Source organism: Plecotus auritus, assembly GCF_963455305.1.
Source record: "Plecotus auritus genome assembly, chromosome: 9".
NCBI lineage: Eukaryota > Metazoa > Chordata > Mammalia > Chiroptera > Vespertilionidae > Plecotus > Plecotus auritus.
In genome coordinates, this window is record NC_137783.1 from 136,546,896 (window position 1) to 136,566,492 (window position 19,597).

The following is a 19,597-nucleotide window of genomic DNA, read 5'->3' on the forward strand; positions in this document are numbered from 1 at the left end:
GACTGATGGTTGCCAGAGGGAAGGAGGTTTTGGGGATGGGTAAGAAGACTGCTCTCTTGAAAGAACATATTGACAGACACACAATTAGGTAAATAGCCAGGTTGTGTCCCCTTATTGAGGCTTCCTACCTGTGTGACCTCTGGAATTTTTCAGCTTACAGTTCCCTGATCATTCTTTTAACAGCCTTATGGACTTTCACTGTAGGCATGCCCAATATAGCGTTCATCCACAAACTCAAGATCTTTTAATGGAAGAAAGGACGATCAATAAGAGAAAGAGATGATGTATTGGAAACAAAGAGCAATATGCCAGAAGTATGAGGTCATTATCTGTAGTTACTTTAAATGTAAATGAGTTAAATTCTCCAAAGGAGAGTTTAAAAAAATCATTATCCATCTATATGTTGTCAGCAAGAAACTTACTTTATTTACACTATTGTAGTAGGTTAAGAAAACAAAATAAAAACAAAATTGAAAAGACCCCTAACTGAAAAAAAATGACAATAAAAAGACAGAAAGAAACACATAGTTTACTGAGGTAGAATTTAGTAGGTGTTTCAATTGAGAGAAATGTCAACTTCTATGGGATTACTAAAAGAAAGCTTAAATCAAAAGCAAGAGCCAGGCTGGTCTGGCTGAGTGGTTGAGCTTCAACCTATGAATCAGAAGGTCTCAGATCGCTTCCCAGGCAGGGCACATGCCCTCAGTAGGAGGCATGCAGGAAACCTCTGATCAGTGATTCTCTCTCATCATTTCATGTTTCTATCTCTCTCTCCTTCTCTCTCTTTCTCTCTCTGAAATCAATAAAAACATATATACATATATATTTAAAAAGCAAGAAATGCTAAGGAGGAAGTATCATCTGAGATCTAAAATATGAGGATCAACTTGGTTGAATATTAGGGAAACAATCTATTTGTGCATTATAATTAGTTTTTGCTCTGAATTAAAAAAGAATACAATTATACGTATTAGAAATAGTGACATTTGCCTTTATCAGAGTTATTAGAACAATATTCCATATTGAATATTAAATACAAAGTTTACATGGATTCCTAAAGACCCTATGGAAGGCATTTTTTACCTCTTTGTTCCTTAAGCTGTATATCAAGGGATTAAGCATAGGGATCACTAAAGTGTAAAACACAGAGGCCATTTTATCAGTATCAAAGGAATAAGTGGATTTGGGCTGTGTGTACATAAATAATAGGGACCCATAGAATACAACCACCATTGTCAGATGAGAACCACATGTGGAGAAAGCTTTTTTCCTGCCCTCTGCAGAATGCATTCGAAATATGGCAATCAGAATGAGAATGTAAGATACCAAAATTACCAGCAGGGAAGAGAGCAAATTAAGTGCTGAAAATAATATGATTAGCAATTCTATTTCTTGTGCATTTGAACAGAGCAAAAGTACCAAGGGCACATCATCACAGTAGAAATGATTTATGACATTAGAGCTGCAAAAGTTCAACGTAAAAATCTTAATAGTGAACAGCAGAGCCTGAAAGATACTGTAGAGATATGGAATGCCCACCAGCAGATGACAACGTCTCTGGGACATAATAACATTGTAGAGCAAAGGGTTACAGATGGCTGAACAGCGGTCATAGGCCATGGCTGACAAGATGAAAAATTCACTGATAATAAACATAAGGAAGAAAGCCAATTGGGTGGCACATGCATAATATGAAATGACATTTTGATCCATAACAAAATTTACCAGCATCTTGGGACAAATGACGGTGGAATTGCCAAGATCAATGAAAGCCAGGTGTTTGATAAAAAAATACATAGGTGTGTGTAGGCGGGAGTCCACCTGGGTCAAGATGATCATGCCCAGGTTGCCTACCACTGTGATGGTGTAGATGATAAGGAAGGCAATGAAAAGTGGAACCTGCAGCTCAGGCTGCTTTGTGACTCCCATGAGAATGAATTCAGTCAGTGATGTTAGATTCTGTTGGCTCATTGTGTCCAGATAGCTCTGCAAAGAAACAAAGAGGTTATTAGCTTTCATGTAGTGTCACCTAAACGTAATTGTAATCTTTGCAGGTAGATTGAAAAAAATCCTATATAATAAAAGCCTAATATGTTAAATGTCCAACCATTCGTTCAACTGTTTGGCCAGTTTCTATGACGTGCACTGACCATCAGGGGGCAGACACTCTGACCAGTAGATTAGCTTGCTGCTGGAGTCCAGCTGGTCTGGACTGGGAGAGCCGGGCCAGACATGCTCTGGAGCCCTCCCTCAGTCCCTCCCCGGCCCCAATCATGCACCGGTGGGGTCCCTCAGCCTGGCCTACACCCTCTCGCAATCTGGAACCTCTTAGGGGATGTCAGAAAGCCGGTTTCGGCCCGATCCTGCAGGCCAGGCCAAGGGACCCCACTGGTGCATAAATCTGTGCACCGGGCCTCTAGTTTTTCATAATAGGAGATAGAAAATAATTCCCACACCTAGTTTAAAAATTAAGTTAAGTGATAGAATCTTTTACTTCCTTAGTGAAGTGACACACATGAAACATACACTGTTATGACAGATTAAACTCTAACTAGAGTCAACATTGTTTGGAACATATCCAGTGATTTTTTTTTTAAAGCTATATACATATTAGAAATATTTATTTCATCTATACAATGACATCACAATTTTTCTTTAGTACACTTACATTTCTGTCTGAGAATTCTTGTGGAATTTTGATTTTCTAAAAGAGAGACAGAGATAATGTAAAGTTAATGAAGTTTAAGATTTTGGGTCCCTCATTTGCACTTTTAAAGGTCTAGGTGGGGCCTTAACAATACACTCACAAAGTGATATATTTGCAACTTTTACGAAGTTGCAAATGTAAGGTATTTTAACCTGAATCAAGCACACTTTCTCTTTCCATTTCAACTTTGACTCCATCATATTCAACTAATATCATAGTTCATTGGCTAGTGCACAAACATTTGTGGGGTCCAACTAAGGAGAGATTGAGTTAATAATACCATATTTGATATTTAGTGGGCATATTTATGAAAGCCAAATTTATCATTAGTAATGCTATCTATTCTGGTGTTGGAATGGCTTCTAAGAACTCTCTTACCACCCAATATGCTGAGATATGTCTAAAATTTCACTAATAAAACTACTACATTTATAATTTTATAATATTTGTGAGTACTTGTTCATTGACAACTGAAATTTCTTTAAAAATTTCCATTCTAAATAAATATTCATATTAATGCCTTCATTTACATGTGTAACCTTTTTTCTTTTTTAAAAAAGAAAACCTTCAAACTTGTATAAGCTTCAAGAGGCATAAGACTGGATCCATTTCTGCTAAAATAGCAGTTAATATCAATATTTAGGCATTTTAAATATTTAATTTTATATGCTTTCTTTCCTCTAATATGCTATTTATATGAATTAATTTATTCCTCCATTGTGAATATGATAAAACATATAAAGCATTTAAATATTTATATGAGTAATTATTAAATCTCATATTACTGTCACTTTATTTCTTGAATTGTACAATGGAGTACTAGAGTATAACGCTGTGATTTTCAAATGTTTCAATTGGAAGTCCTGTCCTCTTCATTTCATAAAATTTACATGGGAAGTCAGGAAAACAAAGTGGAACTACTCTGATTGAAGACAGTGAAGCTGCTTTAGCTCAATCCACTTGTGTTTATTTCCTCTCATACTGAGTTTCTCTTCAATGAAAAACTGGAACTCTGCAAGCATGATTTTCAATTGGAGTTCAAAATATTCAGCCAGTTAAAATACAACATAGAATTATATAACGTAATGCTCAGCTTTAGGCTGGCCAGCTATCAGGTAGAAACTTCTGGAAGCTTGGCACAAGGTCCAAACCAATATTAAGAGCAGCCGAGTTGGGAGCCACCCTGTGGCTGTTGGCAGAATTCTAGGAATCTATAGTTTTTTGGTATCCATTTAGCCAGTCTGATCCAAGGATTAGTGAATGGGATGGGATGGGCAGGGGGAGGCAAATGTGGAAATTCGTGAGCTACTTCTATTCTTCCCTAGATCAGGTTGTCTGCTGTTCCCCCATTGATCTCACTCTGCTTTCAGGTTCTTTCCTCTTTCACAAATAAGAACATTGTTTGCAGGGCCTGCTTTTGTGGGTTTTCCTATAGAATAGGAGATGCACTGGAGTCAGCAAAGGAATTCAGAATTCCAGTACCAACCCCCTCATGTTGAAGTCTTCAGTGCTTTGCTAAGAATTATTCTGGTGTTATTTGAGTTTATCTCCATTGTTAGTGCCAGTTATTCCTCTCTCAGAAGACATCTAGATTCTTTCACCCTGCTCATTTTTTTGACATTTATGTTTTAATTTTATTGTGATAAGGATACTTAATATGAAATATACCCTGTTAAAGATAAATACAGTAAGTGTGTAAAGCCTATTCTGAAAAAACAAACTAAGTAGTAGGCAGCCAGTAGAGAAAAAAGCAAACAACTAAATAAATATACAAGTTTATCATGAGAGTTTCTCCTTACATATAAGATATATATATTCTTATAGTAAAATTATTTGTAGTGTATAAAGTATTGCATGGGTAATACATGTATTAAAATACATTTTTCCCCAAATTAAATTGAATATTTTTATATAAAATAAATATTTATCAAATATTACATAACATTAAAATTATTTGTTGCTTATCTGTAATGCAAATGTAATTGGGAATCCTATATTTTATCTGGAAAGCTTAACTTCTTCTTTACTTGCAAAATCTAAATGCCACTGTCGACTTTCATAAATCAAATGGATCTACAATATCTAGTTAAGTGATAGGATTTAATGCCCTAAAAATACCATTCTATGCCAGGGAACCCCAGCTAACAAAGGAGATAATGAGTTTTTGTGGTATTTTAGAATCAGCTGTCAGTAACCATAAGCATGTCCATACTCAGAAGCCAAGAATAATGGGAAATTACCAACACCATGGTCAAAATCAAAGCACAATTCCAATCCACTCACCTCTACTGAAGAATTGGATTTCCATCTCCTAAATTACTCTGACCTTTTCTTTTAAGTGGGGAGAATTTAGGCTTGTCCTTTTTTGAGATGCTTCCTGAAGTCACATGTAATTTATGCTAAAATAGTCTGAGAGACTTTTAAAATACTGCCTCGTGGTGCCTGCTAATGAGAAAATGTGAGGGGCAATGCCAGCGAGGAAACTGAAAACAACAGAGATTACCTGAACAGTCCCTGCGGCCTGCACGATGTAAAGGTACTGACTCACAGAGTCAATGATTAAAGTAACTATGGAAAATTCTTTGACATAACTTTATCCCAGTAAAACCAGCACAATTCCAAAAATCATGATAAACTTATAAATGACATTGTATAGGATTTTTCTTTGAATCAGTTAATGGAATAAAAATATGGGGTAACCACGAGGTTAAAAATATATAACTGATATATTGAGGGGACATCAAGCTCAGATAAACCATGTAATTTGTCCTAAGTCACATGATTGATAACTAAGAGATTTGAAATGAATGCCTTATCTTTAAATGAGTGATATATATGCCTTGTTCTTTCATATGACAAACCTGTAACAATGATTGTAATGCAATGTATTACTATAATGATTGTCTCGACTGTCATGTTCTCTGAATTGAGATCTCAGCACTCTTGGATAATGTTCAGTACAACCTCACTGAGAGCAAAATCTAATATAAGATAGTATAATTCGTCACTCATAAATGTCACTCATGCCCTCCTCCTCTATGACTTCCATATGTGTAAGAATTGAGGAGAATTTGCATATAGTTAAACATATATCCAAATTGTAGAAACATCTGGGTTCTTAATAGATCCTCAGCATTCTATGGTTTCTTAGCTGTGACCCTTGCTGCCTTTACAGACTTCCTAGTGATCAATGGTCAGTTGCATCTCCTATGAATCTAATAGCATCTATTCAGGTGACCATGGAACTATGGGAAAGCTTTTTTTAAACTTTCTTTTTGCATATATTTTCTTTTTTCCCCTTCTTTTTAGGTTTCATTTTTAAAAATTTTGCTAATAACAGCAACTTTTCCTGTACGAGGCAGAAACTGACTTGGCCATGCATGATGTCAAAATCAGGGGTGATAAAATCCTATATAATAATCCTACATAATAAAGAGGTAATATACAAATTGATCCTCAAGCCCTCACACAAGATGGCCATCCCCATGTGGTCAAAGATGGCTGCCCCCATGTGGTCAAAGATGGCCACCACAAGATGGCTGGCAGGGGAAGGTAGTTGGGGCGACCAGGTCAGCAGGGGAGGGCAGTTAGGGGCAACCGGGCCTGTGGGGCAGGGCAGTTGAGGGGGACCAGGCCTGTAGGGGAGGGCAGTTAGGGGCAACCAGGCTGGCAGGGGAGGGCAGTTGGGAGTGACTGGGCCAGCAGGGGAGGGCAGTTGGGGGCAATTGGGTCTGCAGGGGAGCAGTTAAGCATCAATCAGGCTGGCAAGGGAGTGGTTAGGGGGTGATCAGGAGAGCAGTTGGGAACCAGCAGTCCCGGATTGTGAAAAGGATGTCTAACTGCCAGTTTAGGCCCGATCCCGGCAGTTGGATATTCCTTGAGGGGTCCCAGATTGAAGAGAGTGAAGGCTGGGCTGAAGGACACCCCCCTCCCCCAGTGTACAAATCTCGTGCATCGGGCCTCTAGTAGATAATAATACTGCCAGGAGAACTGGGGAAGACAGGAGAAAAATAAACAACTAAACATTGTTATTGAACCCAAGTTTGTATGACAAACGCTATGTGAAGCTAACTAACAAAGCATTGAATATGCAGCGAGGCAAGAGTTTATTTAATGAGGCAGACAAACAGGAGCTGGGAAGGAAACCCAAATAAGCCTCCCTGAACAAGGCTTGAAGCAAATTTAAAGAGGAAGATGAGGAGGGGCTACATATTCATTAATTCCAATTCAGGGGTCTGATTGGATAGTCTTGTGACTAAGCTATCTAGAAGTAAGGAATGCAAAAGAGGGCTAGAGGGAACAAAGTAATTTCAATCTAACAGAGTTTGATTGGTCAGTCTATATGTTTCCACATTTGGTCTGGGTATCTGATCTTCCATATTGGAGGACCTCTCACTTTCTGATGGGCTCAGATGGCAAAGCGTGGCACCTCTTGTTACTTGAGTTCCATGGTTCCACTCTGCTCAGGAGGTGTGTTTAGGTTCATTTGGCTGCTAACTGCACAGACTCAGTTCCATAGGTGTTTGCTGGTGTTGGGTATTTGAGGAGGGATGGACAGCTGCTTCCTGTTTTCTGTAGGTACTTAAAAAAACTGTTAGTGGTTGGCTTCAGCATGCCTTCCTCAAAATAGTTACTTATTATGACTGAATCCTCCTGCAACCATAGGCTACATTTGTTTCCCATAAGAAGACACAACTTCCTTTTGACAGGTATGCATATTCATTCATTCATTCATTTATTCTTCCTGATCCCTTGCTTAGACCATTGTCAATAAATCAGCCTATAACCCTTGTCTATTTGGTAAAGGGTTCATCCATTTTTCCTTTTTTTGACTTTCATTTTAAAAAGCATTTTAAATGTATTTATTGCTTTCTATAGTTTTGATTATGGATATATTCTTTCTCATTGTGTTTTACAATTGGATAGTAAGTTCATCTTTAGCAGGACCTTTTCTGTGACAGTCCTGAAAGGTCACTCGGGTAGCCACAGTGTGACCAACTCAGACCACTCTATATATATTTGATTTTTTAAAAATTGACTTTAAAGGGAGAGGGAGAGAAAGATAGGAACATCAATGATTGTCTGCCTCCTGAACGCCCCACACTGGGGATCGAGCCCACAAACCGGCATGTGCCCTGACCAGGAATCGAAACTCAACCTCTTGGTTCATAGGTTGATGCTCAACCACTGAGCCACGCTGGCCGGGCGATGTAGGTAAATGTTTCAGCTTAAAGCTTCCTCATTTGTGCAGACAGCAAACTTCAAAGTTCAACCCACATGAGGAAAGGTTGTGGTTACTGATTCTCAGATGAGACTTTTTTTTCTTTCTTTCCCCCTCCCCTACCAAGATGCCAGATCATGTTGAGCAAGTTAATTTATAATGTTTGCTGATAAGCAGATTTATTTAGTTAGGTTTTATTTTTTTTAAGTCCTTACCCATGTATATGTTTTATTGATTCTTTAAAGAGGGAGGAAGTGAGAGAGGGGGAGGGAGAGAAAGAGAGAGAGAAAAACGTCAATCAGTGACCTGGGATAGAACCCCCAACCTAGGTACGTGCCCTGACTGGGCAAATTCTTTTGGTGTACCAGATTTATATGTGAGTTTTAGTGGAACTCTGTGTTGCTCCTGGACCTAAAAGTTAAGCATTTTTTTTTTTAATAATTTGAAACTCAGTAATAAAATTTTGCAAATGCCCCTAGGAGAGTTATGGTGTCAGTGTCCATGTTTTTTCTTTTCTTTTTTTCTTTTGAGAACAATAACAATTTCATTTATTTATTTTTTATTTATGTGTTACAATTGCTATAGTATGTTTTACTGTTATATTCAGTATTTCAATGTATTGTTTTAATCCACACTCGAGGATATGCTTTCCATTGATTTTTTACAGAGAGTGGAAGGAGAGAGAGAGAGAGAGAGAGAGAGAGAGAGAGAGAGAGAGAGAGAGACAGAGAGAAAGTGAGAGAGACACATTGATCAATTGATTGCCTCCCACATGTGCCCAGACAGGGCCAGAGATCCAGCCTGCACCCGAGGTATCTGACCTTGATGGAGAATGGAACCGGAGACCCTTCATTCCACGGGCCACAGCTCTATCCATGGAGCCAAACAGGGCTTGTTTGTTTGTTTTTGTAATCCTCTTTCCAGTGCAGAACACAATGTCTAGCTTGTCCTTATTCTCTAAGAAGTATTCATTAAACGAATGAGAATATTAGAGTTAAACATAACAGCTGATAGGAGTAACATGTGGCCATTCTACCAGTTAGATAGAATGCAGAATTGCAATCTAAATAGAAGTGTGTAGATAAGGGTCGTAGGGTGTTACTCCCCAAGTTTTTAGGAATAATAGCCATTGTCAAGTTGGATTCAACTTAACCTTTTTTTTTTTTTTTTTTTGCCTTACAAGCTCAGGCCCAGTTCATACTATATCTTAATAAAATACTTTCTGATTTATATAAATTATTTACAATCAATATTTTTATTGTTTTCTCACCCTTGTCTGTATGTTGCCTTCTTTTTTTTGAAACTTTCTTTTTTTTATTTTATGGTACAGATCTTTGGGAAATCAGTTCCACTGAGATACTCTAAGAGAGTCTCTTGAGGAACCAGAAAGCAATCCAGAGTGTAACTTTTGCCGTTGTTGTTGCTGTAGTGTAATTAGTGTCTGAACCACAGGAATTCTGGTCTCATTAGAATAAAATATATATACTTGTTTCTTCTTTCATTTTTGTCTTCATTGAAGAAAGAATTATAGATGTAACACCATTGTTACATTGTTTATTTTTTAAAATTATGTTTGTTTTGTGTTGTTTTACTTGATATATATATATAAAACCTGAGTGGTTCAGTTATCTGCAATTAAAATATTGATTATCCTGAATATCAGAAAATATATTAACTAATTTCATTTCTAAGACGAGAGTAAGAAAACTTGGTGATGGATATGAGCATTCTAAATAAACTAATATCCTAAATTTTAAAGTATCTTTGGTAAGTTAAATTCATTCCTTTTAATGTCTTTCTACTTATTTTAATTTTATGTTTATCATTCATTCAACAAAAAATTGACAATTTTAAGTTTGGTAGAATCTTATCAGTGTTTTGATTCTTAAAGTTCATGGAATTTAAGTTTATATATCTTTATATAATTCAGTTTGCAATGTTGCCATCAAATTTAGTTGCTAAAGTTACTAGTTTTATATTTTGGTAGTTAATTTAATTTATAATACTTTTTAAACATGCTATTTCCTTAATTATAGTTTAAATAAAATTCATATCTAAAAGTGATGTTTTATTAACTGAAAATTTTCAATTAAGTCTTTAAGAGTAGTAGAAGAAAGAGCATGTGTTAGATAGATCTATGAATAAAAGATGCAGTTTTGAATATTGTGGGATGTGTTCTTCCATATTGTCAAATATGTTGGTAATCTTTAAATAGCATGTAAGATATCATGAAAAACATAGATATTTAAAAATCTGACATTTAACAAGGCTAGTTTGTAATTGATAACTTGAGATATCCATTTGATTACAAAAATAAACAAAAAATAAAAATAAATAGAGCTTATGTATTGCAGAAATGCTCCAGAAAAAAGAAATAGTTCAATTACAATGGTTTAAAAGTATGAAACTGATCACCTTGTACCAAAAGATATCACACACTAAATATATATCGATATTCTATCTAGATATATTTAATATAGTTATGCAACTTTCTATCTAGTTTGTTAAGTAATGAATTTATGCTCAAAGAACAGTAAATCCTTAATGGAAGTTGTTATCTTCAACACTCTCTGCAATTTTGGAGAAGTAAATATAATTATAACCTGAATCTGGGAAGTTAAATAACTTGTTCAATGAAATAAAACCAATTGCTGTCAACAATGGGATTTGATCCATTAAAATTAATGAATTCCTAACTTCTTGTCATTGTGGCAATAGAAATGTTTTAATTAAAATAGATAAATGGTATAAATTATAGCTATACCAATATCATCACCATTTGTTTATTGTAATTTCTAAAGTGACACTCCAACTTAATAGAGAAACAAATTCTGAAACAAATATGAATAGCTTTGAATATAAAATATAGGTAACCAACCATCCAATGAAAATTGCAATTTTAGAAAGACTTAAATTGTTTAAACTATGTATTATAGGATGAAAAATCACAGAAGCATCACAAAAAAAATTGTGAATATATATATATATATATATATATATATATATTCATAGTCTCAATTAGTGTGCTTTTAAATTTTTCTAAAATTACTTGAGATCTCAGGAAAAGCCTCCATATGCTTCAGATATGCAAGATGTGGGATTCTGTGTCCTGGGTCCCAGTCAGTGACCTTCCAGGGCTGGTCTTTTACCAGGAACATGGGGAAAATTGTCTTGGAGCAAGATCCTGGATCCTTTCAGTAGGTATATGCAAGATATAGGCTTTTGTTTCATGCGTTTCAAAATGAGGTGTTGGGCCCCAATATCCTATGGTCACAAAAGCCAGAATCCTTGGCATTTTAAATGTCATCACTCTAGGTACTGAGCCTCTTACTTCCTGATGTGGCTGTCCAAGATAATGACCCTGTACATCAACGCCATATGAAACTTCAAAATAAATATGATTTTATGGGCCCTTCTCGTTAAATAATTTTCTACTTAAAAACAAACAAATAATTCAGAAGAGAATATCATAGAATAACTATCTATCTAATGGTATATATTATACATGCTATTAATTTCTATCGTCATTAGTGTCTGCTTAGTGGACATTTTAGAGAGAGACTGAAGCTATTAGAGACAAACTGTTTTTCACATTTTGGTTTCTATGGAATATAATCATATAAAACAACATCACTGGAATGAAATGAGAGACAATTTAGTCCTCTTACTACTTTTATTGATGAAAAATCTCAGATTCAAAGAAGGGATGTTTTTTATACAAAGCCTGACATCAGTAATTGTTGTGTTTGTTTTTATACATACACACACACACACGTATAAATGTGTGTGTATATATATATATAATTTCCCTAATTAGTTATAATCTCTGTATCTTTTTTCATAACAGATCTTGTGAAAAGAAACAAATGACTGAAAAGAATTTTACAGTTGTGACAGAGTTTATTCTTTTGGGATTGACGGACCACGCTCAACTGAAAATTGTACTTTTTGTATTGTTCCTGGTGATTTATGTCAGTACCTTGGTGGGGAATCTAGGCATGATCTTCTTAATCCGAATCACTCCCAAGCTCCACAAACCTATGTACTTTTTCCTCAGCTGCCTTTCTTTTGTAGATGCCTGCTATGCATCTGCCATTGCACCCAAAATGCTGATAAGCCTACTGGTTGTGAAGGCAACCATCTCGTTTTTTGCTTGCATGGTACAGCATTTGTGTTTTGGGGTGTTTGTTACCACAGAAGGTTGCTTGCTGTCAGTAATGGCATATGATCGTTATGTGGCTATTGCAAAACCTTTGCTTTACGGTGTGGCCATGTCTAAGAGGAAGCGTGTAGGGCTGGTCATCGGGTCATGTATGTGTGGAATAATTAACTCATTAATACACACAATAAGCTTGGGCAGACTGTCCTTCTGTAGGTTGAATGTTGTCAGCCACTTCTTCTGTGATATTCCCTCACTCCTAAAGCTGTCGTGTTCTGAAACCTCCACGAATGAGTTGTTGCTCTTAACCTTCTCTGGTATCATTGCCATGGTCACCTTCCTGGTTGTGCTGATTTCCTACATGTTCATTGTTCTTGCTCTCTTGAGGATCCGCTCAGCAGCAGGCAGACAGAAAGCCTTCTCCACCTGTGCCTCTCACCTGACTGCTGTCACCATATTCTATGGAACCTTAAGCTTTAGTTATATTCAGCCAAGCTCCCAGTATTCTGTAGAACAGGAGAAGGTAGTTTCTGTGTTCTACACCCTAGTGATTCCCATGTTAAACCCACTGATTTACAGTCTGAGGAACAAAGAGGTAAAGGATGCTGTGAAAAGGGCCTTAGAAATGAAACATTTCCCCTGTTAGGTTTAAGTCATTGTAAATCCTACCAGTTGGCTCTCACTTTCAATATTTCAGAGAATGTAAAGCTTTTAAAGATGTACAGAGGTGTTTCTTTTTCTTTTTCTTTTTCTTTTCTTTAACTTTTTTTTTTCAACCACAGTTTACATTCAATACCATTCCACACCAGTTTCAAATGTACAGCAAAGGATCTGGAAAACCATGCAATCTACACTCTGGTCCCCCTGCTGCCCCAAGCATCCACCTTAAGAATTTTTCATTCTATACACTGATTTGTCATATAAGGAGGTGGACAGAAAGGAAAAGTTGCTTAATTCATATAGCTGCATCCCCAAAACAATAGCCTATCACATATGTCTTCCGATATTCTAGGTTGTTATTTTCTAAATCAATAACAAAATCCACTATTACATTTATATTTTTTCTGTTATTCAGAGAAAACAATTGCATAATAATACTTGCATTTAAAGACATAAAAACAGGGTACTTACAAAGAAAAAAGTAACTGGTTCTCAGGTTTCCAAAAATACAGATATTCTATTGAACATGCTTTCATTGACTTATGTTTTAACTAGTCTAAAGACTGGTTATGACATGGCAATTTATAATAAGAAACATATATTTGGTCTTAATTCTGGTTTGTGGCATAGCTCCTAAAACCCTTTTATCACCCAAAATGCTTAGAAAGCTCCTGGTGTGAAAAGAAACATCGCTTTTGTCTTTCTATCTACCTTTCTTTCTTTTTTGTTTGCATGGTTCAGTATTTGTGTTTTGGGATGTTTATTTCCACAGAAGGCTTCTTGCTGTCAGTAATGGTCTATGATTGTTATGTTGCTACTGCAACTCCTTTGCTTCACAGTGTGGCCATGTCTAAGAGGAAGTGTATAGAAATGATCATTGGGTCACGTATCTGTGGAATAATTAATACACACAATAAACTTGGGTAGACTTTCCTGATTGTGGATTCATTTTCTTTGATATCCTTTATAATAAACTGGTAACCCAGTGAATAAACATTTTTAAAATTTATATCATTTTTTTTTGTTTTAGAGTAATAAATTATATCCTATATAATAAAAGCATAATATGCTAATTAGACTGGACGTCCTTCCAGATGACCTTCTGGGCAAAGCCGGGCTGCGAGGGAAGCCTGGTCTTGGGTGCTTGTTGGAGGCCAGAGGGAAGCTTGGGTCCCGGGTGCCAGAGGAAAGCCTGGGTCCTGGGTGTCAGAGGGAAGCCTGGGTCCTGGGTGCCAGAGGGAAGCCGGTGCTGGCAGTTGGGGAAAGAAGGCCTACTCTTGCACAAATTTCATGCATTTGGCCTCTAGTATTTATATAAACTTTCAAATGTATATTGCTTATATACTGAAATGCAGTGGAATTCTGTGTGTGGGCTGTGCATACTGTGACATGTTATATTTAATTATTAGTTACTAGAAGCCCGGTGCACGAAAATTCGTGCATGGGGGGGAGGGAGGGTCCCTCAGCCCAGCCTGCCCCCCCTCACAGTCCGGGAGCCCTTAGGGGCGGGAGGCGACCTGGCGATCAGGGGAAGGTGATGCCCCATCACACCTCTGCCTAAGCTGCAGTCTGGCCTCCCTCTGTGAGAGGCAACTGGCTGATCAGGTATATAGATACTCTCTGGAGGCAGCATGGACTCCTTCCTTATTTCTTTCCTCTGTGGTTGGAGAACAGGGGACTAAAAGGTGAAGACGGAACTGTGGCTGGGCCTGGGGCTTTTGTAGGCAGCGGAAAGAGGGAGAGGGCTGGGGAAAGTCACATTTCCTTCGATTGTCCTCCCTGCCTCTGGGCCCCTCCCTCTATTTTTTCCTTCTCGTGGTGGACGCTCGGGCCTCGGACTGACAGGAGCCCAGTGACGGTGGTGTTCAGCCCCCTCACTTCTCAGCTGAATGTACAGCCGCCTCGCATTCCAAGCCGGGCTGTTTTCAAGTGACTAAAGCGCTGGGAATCCACAGCTCCCGGCCTCTCTCCTCTCGGTTTCCTCCTTGGGTCGGTTGCAAAGTTCACCGAAACACCGAAGCAGCTCTGTCTGCTCTGGGGGGAGATGCACGCAGGCAGCGCCACATCCCAGGTCAGGGACACAGACAGGCAGGGTCACGTCCCAGGTCAGGGACACAGGCAGGCAGTGTCACGTCCCAGGTCAGGGACATAGGCAGGCAGTGTCACGTCCCAGGTCAGGGACACAGGCAGGCAGCCTCACCTCAGAGCTGGGCGGGACATTAGCACTGGGCAGGCCTGAAGGTGCCTCCACTGGGGGCGGAAGTCACCGCCACCATCCCGCCCCCTAGCTCCTGTGCATGCACAACCCATTAACTGGTTGTGACTCGGACACTGTAATGGACAAATTAGCATAGTACCTCTTTATTATATTAGGACTAGAGTCCCGTGCATGACTTTCATGTGGGGGGGGGGGGGGTGGTTCCCCTCAACCCAGCCTGCATCCTTTCCAATCTGGGACCCCTTGGGGATGTCTGACTGCCGGTTTGTCCTCAGGATTGGGCCTAAACCAGCAGTCGGACACCCCTCTTATGATCCAGGACCGCTGGCTCCTAACTGCTCATCTGCCTACCTGCCTGGTCACCCCTAACTGGCCCCCCTGCTGGCCTGGTTGCCCCTTATTGCCCCAATGCTGGCCTGATCACCCCCAACTGCCCTTACCCACCGACCTGGTCACCCCTCACTGCCCCCCCTGCTGGCCTGGTTGCTCCCCACTGCCCCTCCAGTGGGCCTGGTCACCCCATGCAGCCTGCTGTTTGGTCATTTGATCACCCCTCACTAACTCCCCTGCTGGCCTGGTCGCCCCATACAGTCTGATGCTCAGTCATTTGTTCACCCCTCACTAACCCCCCTTCCAGCCTGGTCTCCCCATGCAGCCTGCTGCTCAGTCATTTGGTCACCTCTCACTAATGCCCCTGCTGGCCTAGTTGCCCCACGCAGCCTGTTCGGTTACAATGGTCACTTAAGCTTTTATATATAGATAGTAACTTTTGCAGATTCATTTTCTACATAAGCAATCACATCATCTTCAAATAGAGACTATTTTATTTATTTTAAAAATTTTACATCTTTTATTTATTCCTCTGATCTTATTTCACAGGCTGGGATCACCATTATGATATACTAGAGGCCCGGTGCATGAAATTTGTGCACAGGTAGGTTCCCTAGGCCTGGCCAGTGATCAGAACCTATCAGGGCTGATTCGCCCAGTCCCAATTGGGGCTGGGCCAGCCAGGGCCTGCTGGCTGCCAGCCAGGGCCTGCTGAATGGGGCCTGCCGGATGGGGGGAGGGATGGAGGGAGAGACCGCAGGAGGTTTGCTGGCTGGGGGGCAGGGACTGGGGGAGGTTGACTGGCTGTGGGTGTTGGCTGTGGGAGTGCACTGACCATCAGAAGGCAGCTCCTGCATTGAGCATCTGCCCCCTGGTGGTCAGTGCGTGTCATAGCGACTGGTCGACCAGTCGTTTCGGTTGTTCCAGTCATTCGGTTGTAAGGGTCACTTAGGCTTTTATATATATAGATGATAGTTGTGGTCAGAAAACAGCCTTCTCCTTGTCCAGTGTTAGTGAGAAGACAGTCATCCTTTCATGATTATATATGGAGTTCTCTGCAAGTTTTATTGTAGATGTTTTTTAATCAATTTTTAGGAAGTTTCCATTTTTAGATTGCTGAGAGTTTAATTTTATGCTATGAATGGATACAGAATTTCATTAGATGCTCTTTCTATATCAATTGAGAAATTCATAGTTTTCCTTTTTAGTTCTGTTGATATGATACACTAATATATTTCAATGCTGAACTGGGCTTGTATTCCTAAAATAAACCTCATAAATGGTTTGTGAATTATCTATAAGTTCCTATAAAATAAAACTTAGCCATAAGGGAAAAATCAATTTATGTGACTGTTACTGGATCTGAAATCAACAGGTTAATCTATGTATAATCATCTCTGTAAGAGATAGAGACTACATTTATTCAATAGATATGAAATTCTTTATGACTACACAAAATTTAATGACTGTAAAAAAACTGAAGGCTTGAAAAAAATATCTGTGTTGTTTTACTTTTAAATCATTGAAAAAAATAAGTCCATAATTTCTATAGAATTAATTTTGACTATAATCAAATATGACACAGGATGGGATGGGAGAAACACCAGATGGCTTTGTGAAGGTCATGGCCCTCAGTGTTCCAGGGTGTGCTGCTCACATACTAGACATTAGAGCTCTTCCTGACTCCTGAGACCTCTCTACCTCATAGCATCTGTTTTCAGCTCTCCAGTGGTTATAATTTCTCCAGGGAATTCATAGGTAGTCATAGATGATATGGATATTGATAGATTAGATAGAGATAGAGATAGAGATAGATATATATAGAGAGATAGAGATAGAGATAGAGATATACTAGTAGAGATGATGTAGATATAAATAGATATAGTCTCCAGGAAATGCAATGCTTCCTTTCTCTAATAAGAAATCATACACAGATGAAATTCGACACTTGGGAATATTATGATTATTGTGAATCATTAAAAATTTAATGAATCACAGATCTTTTCTTATTCTAAACATAATAATATTTAGCTTTCATATTCTTACTTTTCAATTAGCATTCTCTCTCTCTCTCATATTTCAAGAGCTCTTTCAATGAAAAACTGTATATGTTGATTAGTGATTTTTCCCCTCATAGGTTTGATACATATTCCTGAGAGGTATGTTCTTCCCTTTATCAGTCTAATTACCATGATGGGCAGTTGTCGCGTGTGTACATGAATCAGGACAATCTACCTAATAAAAGAGTAACATGCTAATTGACCGTACCTTCGCGACACCCACCAGCTAATCAGGAGTGAGTATGCAAATTAACCCTACAAAGATGGCAGGTTAATTTGCATACACAGGTGCCAAGCAGCCAGGAACAGGGCGGGAAGCTTGCATTGTCTCCATGGTGACGATGCAGGCATTCTGCACCACCCCAGCCGCTGGGGGCCTCTGGGCAGCGTGGGAAGGCAGAAAGGCGGCTCCGGACCAGAGCGAAGGCGGTGACAGCAGCCAGAGGAATCTTCATTCATGCATTGGGCCACTAGTATTGTATAAATTATATATCTTCGGGGAGGGTTTTTTCACATCTTTGTCCACATGAATGGCACACCGTAAAGTAACATGGTGCCCAACCTTTACAATTGCACATGTTACTCCACCATTTCCATTGTATCATTTAGGAATGTTTTTCCCATGCATGTAATAGGTTATGAAACAAGCACTGGTTCAAGGAAGAGGGCTTAATTTAAAATAAAAAATGATCACATGTTAGGCCTCATGGCATTTATTTGTTCAATAGCTTAACAATATCTGAGTCAATATATTCTATTACTCTTAAATTAAATTTCCCAAATGGATGAAATGCTCATAGAAAGGTTCTTCAAAATATGAGAAGCAGAAGGTAATGGAGAATAAATATTCCCCTCACAGACCTCCCTTGTTTTGGGGAAGAACATTTATCTCTTATATTGTCCCTGGAAGAATTCCTTCTACAAATAATGAGCAATAGGTTTTTGGCTTTTTTGGAATTCTGCTTCTCCTTATCTTCATTTCTCAGACTCTGACCTGTCTTCACGCTGTTTTGGCTTTCTATTTGAGCAAAATCACTCATTTAAAAATAATTACATGATTAATTTATACATATGTGAGTTAATTTATTTACTTATAATTGAATAATTATCTCTCTCTTGAATTTATGTCCTGTGCCAGCCATGGCTTTCACTGTTTTGTTTTGTTTTTAAATCTTTCTGTTATTTCTTCTTTTCTAATCCTATGTCTGCCAAAGGGAAGTTTTACTCCCTGTTATCTCTGAGATGACATCAATGAAACATAAAAACTTTATTAAGAGATAGCTTAGGGACCTTGTTAAGAGCATAAAGTCTTGAGCATGAACTTGACTACCTGGTTTGAAATCTGGTTCTAACACCTAATATCTTAGTGGGCTTGGACAATTTACTTAGATTCTCTGAATTACCTTTTTCTAATATAAAAAAATAAAAATTTTAATAAGACCTATTTCACAGAGTTGTTTGTGATAATCAAATTCATCCAGACATGTAGAATGCTCAAAAGTTTGAGATATTATTACTTGGTAGTAATAATGATTATCTTCAAGATTTCTTTTAACTGCATTAACAATTTGATAGTTATCTTCACATGACACTGTATCTGTACTTTTTTATATTTTAAGACTTTATTTTATATTTTTAGAGAAGTTTTACGTTCACAGAAAAATTGAGAAGGCACAGAGAATTCTCATATATTCCATTCCCTGACCTACAAATGCTAGCCTCACCCATCCCATTAGCAACAGTCCTTAACAAATTTGTTAAAATCCACGAACCTACATTGGCACATCATTTTCATCTAAACTCTACAGTTTACATTGGGTTCACTATTGGTGTTTGTTGTACATTCTATTGGTCTGAACAAATATTTAATGACTTGTATACACAATTATAATTTCATATAAAGCATTTTCACTACTCTAAGTATCCTCCAAGCTCCTCCTGTTCATCTTTCCCTGTACCCTAATCCCTGGCAACCTTTTTAATGTCTTCTTTCCCTGAATGTCACATAACTGAAATCATGCAGTACATTGTCTTTTTAGATTAGCTTTTTTCACATAGTTACATGCATTTAAGGTTTCACCACATCTTTTCATGGCTTGATAGCTCACTTCTTTCTAGTGCCAAATAAAATACCATTACATGGATGTGTTATAGTTTATTTGTCCCTCCACCTACTGAAAGACATTTGGTTGCTTTGTATATGCACTTTAAAAATGTTATTCCAATGAAATATTTTTATTAA

General features: G+C 38.2%; 2 protein-coding genes across 2 annotated transcripts; one reads left to right on the forward strand and one right to left on the reverse strand.

Moving 5' to 3' along the window:
• Positions 1-1,029: 1,029 nt before the first annotated feature.
• OR8K5 (olfactory receptor family 8 subfamily K member 5) lies at positions 1,030-1,971 on the reverse strand (the record flags this gene model as incomplete). The annotated part of the gene is made up of 1 exon (XM_080688249.1): positions 1,030-1,971. The coding sequence occupies one exon, from the start codon at positions 1,969-1,971 to the stop codon at positions 1,030-1,032; it is 942 nt and encodes a 313-aa protein (XP_080544375.1).
• Positions 1,972-11,794: 9,823 nt separating this feature from the next.
• OR5J2 (olfactory receptor family 5 subfamily J member 2) lies at positions 11,795-12,733 on the forward strand (the record flags this gene model as incomplete). The annotated part of the gene is made up of 1 exon (XM_080688262.1): positions 11,795-12,733. One exon carries the CDS (start codon positions 11,795-11,797, stop codon positions 12,731-12,733), a length of 939 nt encoding a protein of 312 aa, XP_080544388.1.
• Between the last annotated feature and the right edge of the window lie 6,864 nt (positions 12,734-19,597).